This window comes from Cottoperca gobio, chromosome 3, assembly GCF_900634415.1.
Source record: "Cottoperca gobio chromosome 3, fCotGob3.1, whole genome shotgun sequence".
Taxonomy (NCBI): Eukaryota; Metazoa; Chordata; class Actinopteri; order Perciformes; family Bovichtidae; genus Cottoperca; species Cottoperca gobio.
Genome location: NC_041357.1, coordinates 2,570,337 through 2,579,966, shown reverse-complemented (window position 1 = coordinate 2,579,966; position 9,630 = coordinate 2,570,337). Strand labels below are relative to the sequence as shown.

The 9,630-nt window shown below is 41.3% G+C and overlaps 1 protein-coding gene across 1 annotated transcript; it reads right to left on the bottom strand.

The window, feature by feature from the left end:
- Positions 1–68: 68 nt before the first annotated feature.
- Positions 69–9,581, bottom strand: LOC115026072 (histone-binding protein RBBP7). The gene is made up of 12 exons (XM_029458673.1): positions 9,377–9,581; positions 8,590–8,734; positions 7,470–7,615; positions 5,458–5,634; positions 5,233–5,348; positions 4,033–4,193; positions 3,774–3,900; positions 3,616–3,693; positions 2,980–3,056; positions 2,218–2,275; positions 1,951–2,061; positions 69–978 (listed from the first exon to the last, which is right to left on the bottom strand). The coding sequence occupies exons 1-12, from the start codon at positions 9,390–9,392 to the stop codon at positions 907–909; spliced, it is 1,284 nt and encodes a 427-aa protein (XP_029314533.1). The 5' UTR covers positions 9,393–9,581; the 3' UTR covers positions 69–906.
- Between the last annotated feature and the right edge of the window lie 49 nt (positions 9,582–9,630).

Genomic DNA, 9,630 nt, shown 5'->3' with positions numbered 1-9,630 from the left:
GTTCTCAGTCTGAAAAAGCATTAAAGATTGTTTGAAGAAATTAAATGTACATAAATGAGAAACTTATATTTGAAAAGTTATAAAAGTTTTATTGCAATTTGTGGTGCAGGAAACAAAACATGGCAATTTCACATTATATAACAAAGGAAAAGGATGTGCGTTTCCCTCAAGTGCACTCATTTAGTCCCACACCTTCACTCAACCAAATACTGAAGAGTGTATGTACCTTGTGAACAGGAGGCAAACACAGCAGGGAATGTTTCTTTAAAGACAGCCATGAAGTGTCAGTTAAGTACGATATTAAGGAACAAGAAAACAGCAACAAGTGGGGAAATAAGGTATGAAATTAAACTCCCCTGGACATGACCATCATTTAACCAATCAGTTAGGACAGATTTGGATCAGGTGTTCCAAAAGCATTTCAGCGCTCAGTCTTCTATGGTCCGGCTTACCGCACATCTTGAGGGAAGCCTACAAGCAAGTGTTTTTCTGGCTACCGAGTTGAAATGTAAAATGTCACTTTCATGTTTTCCTTGCATTAGCCCAATAAAATTAGCTGGTCTTAACAATAGCTTACAGTGACTTTGTGCACATGAAGGTCTTCAAAGCCCTTTCACCACAAAATCCCATTATCCAACACTGGAGATACTACCACCTGAGCAGGGAGTGCTTCAGTGCTTTAGGGTACCTGGGCCATGGTGACTGTAAGCAAGGTGAGCCTGAATCCAACTGTCTGGTAGCAAGGGTGGAGTCCATGCTGTCTCTAACTCTCCACAGCGTTCATTCATATGGAGAGCACATTTTCATTTTGCACTTGATAAGCCAGAGAGGGAAACGACAGGCTGGGGTGGGTGTGGAGATTGGGGTTTGGGGGGTCGTGCCTAGAGAGACTCATGCTGAGCTGGGTTATGATCCCTGAGCCTCCAGTTCTGAAGCAGGGGTGTTGTCTGGCTCCTCGTCATTGTAGATATTCTCCGCCTGGGAGCAGAGCAGGAGGAAGACAATACACAGGCATTAATGTACAAACTCTAGAAAGGAGCGACATGGCTTGTAGATGGGTTTCCACCTTAGCTTACATTTGACGCTAGGTTGATTAAGTCTAAGACAATATAATTGTTTGACCAAATATTATAAATGCTGTAATAGTTACCTCAGTGACAGAGAGATCTCTATTAGCTTGTATTCAAGCCTTTATTTTAATTTGCCTTCTCCCCCAAGTTAATGCAAACTCAACACATCCTCCATGTTTACCTGTTGACTTGACTCGAGTGTGTGTGTGTGTGTGTGTGTGTTTGTGTGTTGATTGTCGCTGAATAAATGCAACAACGCCTCAAAACCACCTGCTGATTAAAGGGAAGGGGCTCTGGTTAGCCCCGACGCTAGCAGCTATTCTCTTGTGCTATGCTCCTCAGAGTTTTTACATAAATAATGCAGCATCTAAAATACTTCAGAACTTTGCTTTACAAATGTTCTATGGAGAAAGGAAATGCATTCAACACCATGTTTACTGAATGTAAACAGAAACTTTGGATCGTAACACACTGCCCAGTGGGTGGCGCTATACACAAGTAGTAGAGGAATCCATTTCCTGTTTCCTACAACAACACAGGACCGACTTCTTACAGCAATGTTTACGTGCCTTCATTTTAGCATATAAAACGTCTGTTTTATTCTTTGAGCTCCATTCACTGATGAAGGCTGTTGGAAAGCGCAGAAAAAAGGCAACCCAACAAGGGGCCCAAACAAGACGCTGCTCTTTGTTAGGAGTCACACGCTGGAAAGGGATAGAAACCTCTGGTTTAATCTTTATATTTTATAAGATTATATAACTAGACATCAACATCTGCTAATAAAACCAGTAAGTAGCTTGTCCCTCATCGGGAAATAAAGATTCACAAGTTTCACTTTGGAGGTAGTGAAGTGTGGGTGATGGACGGCAACTGTATTCACCATCTGCCAGACTTGCATGATGTTGTCCTCCGACACGGAGCAGATGACCCAGGGTTCATTGGGGTTCCAGGTGAAGTCAGAGATCTTGGCTGTGTGGCCACCATGGATGAACTGATGGGTGAAAAAGGCGCAAATTAGAGCCAGAGGATTTTGGAACAGTGTTCAAAACCTACACATGTGACAGGTCAGCACTTTGAAATGCACTCGTATCATTTGAGATGCTGCGTCATGGTGATCTAACAGTGACTGAGTCTTGATATCACTTACCAGCAGCTCTGGTGGACCGTCCTCAGCATCTTCTGCAGACTGCTCCTCCCCAATTTTACTAGGAAAAAAACAACAACAATCTATTTGTTGTAGTTACTCTTCACTGTACTGCATGTCAAGTGTGATGCTTCCACATTAAAATATCAATATTTACCATATTGATCAGTGTTGGCTCGCCATTGTTAAAAGTTTGTATAAAAGATATTTCTGTTGTTGCACTTTAAGCTATGTGAGGAGTCTTCCTGAACACTACACCCATATAGTTTTATGAACTTAGTGATGCGTCTTCTCCTTGCAATATTATAAAAGGTATGCAGTTTTCATCTAAATCTTATGCAGCCATGAATCATCTGCTTTAATGGAGATGTTATGTTCTCAAATGTTTCCATCTGAGGATCTTCAGTTTAACAAATATACAGTTCATCTGAGGACACGTTCCAAGTCAGAATCAGAGCTACAGCTGGGTGTCTGAAATATTGATATTGCTAATTTCAATACAGAAATGCCCAGAATAGGTTTGAGGCTATTGAAACAGTGTGTCCATTACACACCAGAGCAAAGACAAGTATATGTGTGCAATGTCCTACTCAGTACTCATCATGGTCAAAAAGCTGCAAGAACAATAAATAAAAAGCATTAATAATAAATACCACTTGGGCCAAAATGCCCTGAGCCTATTTAGCTAAAAGCTCCTGACCAAACCTTCAACAATATCAGCGTTTCATTTAAAGATATGGATGAAGTGTGGTGGACAGTTCTTACCTGAGATCCCAGACGTTGAGACGTCGGTCGGTGCCACTGGAGGCCAGGATGGTCTCGTTGTGAGGAGACCATTGGACCTAATGAGATGGACAGTTGGTCACTGGCAGTTTAATGTACAGCAGCGAGGACTTTTATTTTGGAAGCAGATCTGTGTCATTAATGTTGGAATGAAAGAAATTGTCAGTCGTACACCCTTTCCATTCCGCGGCTAAATGTTTGTGTTTAGGAGACAGATCTGTTCTGGTCAAAAAGGCTGAAGCTCAACTTAACACCGAGTGCTCGTGTCATTTAAATGAAGCACAACATTTGTGAGGTCACATACATGAGCTTTTAATTTACATTGTTGTCTCCGGGACATTTTTGAAAGCTGTTGGAAACAGTTTGATGTGCAGTTACCAGAAAAACTTCAGCTTTGGCCAGAGGGACAAATATTTACCATTTGCCTCCCACAGCTGCCAATCACAGGATGACTTTGACGTTAGGCAATTACATTTAGAGTATTATTAATATTACATTTCATCAATCACCTTTTTATTATTACTGAGCCAAGTTGTCCGTTTGTATATTACGGACAACTTTTATAAAAAGACGTGTTGGAGAAACAAATGAATATTTTGAAGCAATTTAAGTTCTTACCTGGAAAATTTCATCTTTGTGGGACTCAAAGGAGTGGAGCTTCAGTTTGAGGTTCCTTAGATCCCAGAGTGCAACAGTCTGAGAAATACAAAACAAGCTTTGCATTAAATATTTATTTCAATCGATTCAACTTTGAGTCCATTTTTCTTCTCCTCTACCTTATCAGCCGAACCAGTGGCAAGAATGAACTCGCTGTAGGGGTTGAAGCTCAGACAGTTGACCTCAGCAGTGTGAGCATCGACTGAGTGGCTGGCTTTGGACGTGGTGCTGGACCGAGTGTCCCATCTGGTGGAGGATCAGTGAGTCAGAGGCAGCAGGGACAAGGGGAAGAGTTTTAACTTGACGAATCTCCATTCACAAAACCAGACAACAGACTAACAGTATCTATGTATCAGTAACTAAGTATCATCATCTTACATCATGAGTTTCTGGTCGTCTGCCACTGAGCCAAACAGGGATTCGTGGAGCAAATGCCAGGAAACATCTTCCACCACTGCTGTGTGGCCGGTGAAGATGGTCTTGGCATCCACTATCTTCCCTTCCTTTGGGCCGGCCCCGATGTCCCATAGACAGATGGTCTGGAAATAAATGAGGAGCACAATCGATTCTTTTATCCCCTTGTTACAATGATCAGTTTCAAGCTGGGACAGCGCTGCATCACTGTGCAAACCAACAACTTGTCCTCACAACTTCTCTCCAACAGTGTGATGGCATTAGCCCTGGTAGGGAAGGGATTTTCTAAATATTTGGATGTTTCCAATAGTGAGTTATTCTTTCTAGTGGCGGGGCTGCGTTTCAACGTCTCTGTTCGCTTGCTAACTAGTTTCCACAGGCTCTCATTTGTAGCACAAAATGTTATGTTGTTACAACTGATTAAGACTGACGCCTGGAATTCAGGAAAGACAAAAACACCACAGCATGTGGAGGAAAGTAACTAAGTACATTTACTCGAGTACAGTACATAAGTACAGTTTTGGGGTACTTTACTTGAGTGCTTCCATTTTATAGTACTTAATGCTTCTTTTTTTTTTTTAAGTAGTGAAGTGCAGATTGTGAAAGGGGGAGAGAGAGAGAAGGGGAACGACATACAGTAAACGCCACAGGTCAGACTCGAACCAGTGGCCACTGTGGCAAGGACTCAGCCTAGTACTTAATGCTTTTACTGTAAAATGTCATTGGTTGTTATAGATTGCACCACCTAACAGTCCAAAACATAGTTAACGTGAGGAAACTACATGCATTATACGGCTATATGCAAATAGTCTAATGCAAACCATTTATATGTCTTTTTCAGTAAGATGCAAGTAAAACTCTAAATACAATTAATCTTGGCACTAGTCATTATTTACCACCCTCAACATTATCAGTGGAACAAACATTTGTTTTACACACAGTAATCATGTATATTATGAAAGAAAACTGATTCTTTCTGCCTCTTAAGACTAAAGGGAATCAGCGTTCATCACATCTTTCCATTCACTGTATGAAATCACACCGTCTTTAGAACTCAGTCCGCTTTCAGTCTAACAAACCTCGGGACCCGTTCTTTCTGGCACATTCTCTTACTGAATAACCAGTTAATGAAGGACCTGTTAGCTTTTAGTTCCAGTCACTCACGTGGTCATCAGAGGCACTGAGTAGGTTGCCGCTGAGGTTGGGATTCCAGGAGAGGCCATACCCTTCTTTCTGGTGACCTTTCAGCCTTAAGTCAGGACTACACTCCCCACTGGGATCTGAAACACACAAATAAACACTGTATTTACCTTCATGTGTGCTTCACAGCAGTTAAGAGCATTCTCATGTGTGTAGTCAAAAGGTACATGAGCACAGCAGTGATCGAACCTGGCTTAGACGGGTGCTTATTGTAGTCGAACACCAGCACGTCGGAGGTGGGAGTCTTGGTGGCAATGATGCAGTGATTCTGGGGCATGTAGCGGGCTCTGTTGACCTCTCCCTCATGGTTGATCTTGATCTCAATCTCGATTTTCCCACTTACGGAACCAAATCCACCAAACTCTGACAACAGAATACAATCAGACATCAGACACCTGCTAGTTAAACCGTGCTCGGTCAGTTGGTCTATTTTACTAGGGATGCACAATATTGTGTTATTAGCAGATACGTTAGAAATGATTGTTGTCGTTCTTGTTGCCGATAATTGCGTCCAATAACATGGAGCCTTGTCTCGACGTCAATCAGCTTCTAAATGAGGGTTTTTGTCTCACTGCCTTTAGAGAGCAGAGGAAAGAAAGGCAGTACAAGAGTGTTGGTGCCTGCTTATATTGTACCGTTTCATCCGTAAGTGCAACAAAATCCACTGGGAAGGGAGACAGTACGAGCAATTCATCAAACACCTGTTGCACAATAAGAACATCAACTCGTTCCCCTGGCGACATGTGAGCGTTCCCAAACGCTATACCAGTTTTCAAACAAGTTTGGTTTTATTGTAGCCAAAAACAAGACGCACTTGGAGTTGGGAGGAGAGCAGAATCCACTCAGAGCACATGAGGGAAATAAACATCATGGCAACAAAAAGGTTTGTAAAGAGCTGCAGCAAACAGTTCATCAGCCAACACTGTGTAAAAGTATTTCTTTGTGTAGCCTATACATGCGTGTCAATGAAGAGACAATGCCTGAAATTATTTAGTCTACATATTTTAAAAACTTAACTACGGTTGTTATAAACAATAATAAAATATTCTCTATGAAGGGACAGGTGGGGGCTCTCTAAACCTGGGGGTGCAAAAAACAACAACTTGCATCTGTTGTCCTATTTATCAAGGCAGTTAACATATCGGCACAACACACAGATAATTATTGGTTATAGTTATTTTCCCTTAAATTCCAGTAATGTCTGTCTGTCTCTCTCTCTCTGCCTGTCTCTCTCTCTCTCTCTCCCTATATATATATATATATATATATATATATATATATATATATATATATATATATATATATATATATATATATATATATATATATATATATATATATATATATATATATATATATATATATATATATATATATTGCCTAGAACGTGTATTTAACAGCTACTGAGGCCAGTGGACTTTTACTACAAAGGAACAATGTGCTAAGCAAAATCTCTATTTCCTGATTAAAGAAAGCCATTGTGTGTGTGAATGTACTAAAGCTGGTAACCACTTTGGAAGTCACTTCCTGAGCAAAGGTTGCAGCAGCTGTGCCCAGGCACAATTTAAGAGCAGGACTAAAAATTCAAAAGGAGAGAACTCACAAAACGAGTAGTAAACTATTTTCTTTACCCCTTTATTTCAAATGTATGCTACATCGATTCTTTTTGTGTATGGAGCTTTAGACTTTAACTGTACCTTAACATAGCTCAGTGGCCATACTAACACACTAATACTACCACCAAAGGAGCAGTGAGCCTTCAGCCCACCAACACACAGCTGGGCACCATCAACATACCTGCTGGAAGACAGAATGACACAGTTTCAGCACAAAGATTGAATGGAACATGACTCAGCTCTTGACTCATTAACATAAATGACTTCCCTCCTATATATGATGTCTGAGCCAGTGTCAGAGTGTCAGTGTTTAAATCAGTTTCTGACAAAGAGTGTTTATCAAAAGTCACAGGACACGCAACTGTGTTGGTGCTTCTGCAAATACAATGCTTGTTAGGCTTGTACAGATGCACACCATGTATCTCGGTGAGAATCAAGTTATGTTACATTGTCCACTTGATTTATGAAAAATGTACATCTACTCTCTTACATAATCATTATTCGTGATAACAAGCAACTATTCTGATGTATTGTGAAAAGCCTTGCACTGCAGTACTCCTGCAGGATAACTCCTGATGTATTTACCTCCTTTTTCGCTGTCGTAGTGCGAGGCATCAAACTGGGCATCATCATTTGGTACCTGAACGCTGGCAATCACAAGGTGGTTCTGCTCATCTGATGTATGGGTCCCCAAAACCAGCCTGTGGACGGCGTAGTCCTTCCCCTCTGGCCTGCAGAGTTGCACAAAACACAGCATTTTAAATCTATACTTAAGAGACAGTCTGCACCCTCACATTTACAGATGTGACTTGCTTATGCCAGTTCCAGCAAGCTACAGCCAAATAATTACACATCTGGCAGCACTTTATCTCCACCCCACTGCTCCTGAGAGATCCCATGAAGATATTTACTATGTCTCACCGATCCTGTCACTGTGGACAATTACAAATGCAGGCATACATCTGTGAGGCTACTACCTGAGTGTTACTGAAAGGTTTATCTATTATCTTTTTAATAATTAAAGGAGCTAACCACAATAAAAAATAAAGAAGAAAACATTGTGTCACCTCTTGTGATCACTCACACAGCCAAGTTGTTAAGCTGTATTTATGTTTATTTTGTGAGAAGTGCTCATAAAATAATTATGTGATCAGCACAGCAGCTTGGTAGTAAATGAGGGGAGATACAAATCACAATTTCATACTTGTTCTGTTGTGCAACAACATATAAAAAGATATATATATATATATATATATATATATATATATATATATATATATATATATATATATAAACTAAAACATCTAAATTGTGAATCACGCTGTATTAAAACACAGTACATGTTATCAGGTGCAGGGGATTGATCGTTTGACGTTAAACGTTTAACTGGCTGACACACTGAGCTGTGTCTGTCCCACTTCTGACCAGATGTTGGCTTTGATGCACAGTTGTGTTGTTTGCTAACCCAAGAGAGGAACACAGGAAATAGATGTTGCAGGAAAACACCTGCAAAGAGATCCACAAAGAGCTGGGTGACAATGTCCAGTCATGCAGGTGGACAGTGGCACACAGCTAGAATGACAGCGGCTTGTCTCCCGGAGCCTCAACAGAGCCGAGGACAATGGCTGTAATAAGTAGTTTGACAGACACTTGTTGACATTGCAACCACGTTTTAAGAGTAGTAGGATGGAGTCCATGTAAATACCTGCTGACATCTGGAAGCCACTGGACAGTCAGGCTAGGCCACTCCAGCGCATGAGTCATCACCAGGTCATACAGGAAAGGTGTGTTTTTCTTCCAAATCTTGTACTCTTCATTGATGACCCTTTCCTCCACAGCATCGTCATACACTTTAGCAAAACAACATGGTATGAGTTACAGGTATAACAGCGAATAGTAGCAGCTACGGAGTATTTTTACTATTGGGGGGTCAGCCAGGTGCTCGCTCAAGGACACCTTAACAGAGAAGACAGCCTTACACGCATTACACCCTACTGTATGCAGTATATGGTTACACTAAACTCCTAACTCTATTTAAAACGGATAGCGTTCTTCATTGTAACATTATCGATACTCTGTGATAGAAGGGTGATAAAAACGTCAACAATCATAGCTGGTCGGGTAAAGCCATCCTGTATTATGAACGATCTTGGTGTGTTGCTCGCTGCCACACACTAACGTTGCGGCGTCTCTTGGTGAAGGTGGCTGTGGCAGCGTCACAACAAGCAGACCTTCTTAAGTTGAAATAAGTCATGTTCGTGCGTTGGACTGAACTTATCAAGTAGAGTTTTGACATGACAATCTTTAAAACGTACAACCGAAAACACACAGACTGGCTAAAAGCATCAAGCCTGCTCCTGATAGGACTTTACTAAACTAGCATATCATGCTAGCAGCCATGGCAGAGTTAAACGGCCGTGGTGCTCACACAAAGCGGTACACGAGGAAAACGGGCCAACGCTTTATACGGTAGGTAACTGTCGTAAACATACCCTCTTTGTCAGCCATGTTCCAAACTCTGCGCTTCGTCACAATGCTCGAAAGCAAAGTAACTAGGTAGACGCTGTTTTAGTTAATTCTGCAGTTCCCCTAGCTAATACTGCTTTGGTTGTATCACTACAAAAGTAGGCTCCTTCCTTTTCAGCGCCGAATTACTTGATACCTATTACGCATGCGTCAATGTCCGCATACCAACGATTGTCAATACTGCGCACGGACTGCGCATGGGGAGAATGGATTGCGTAAA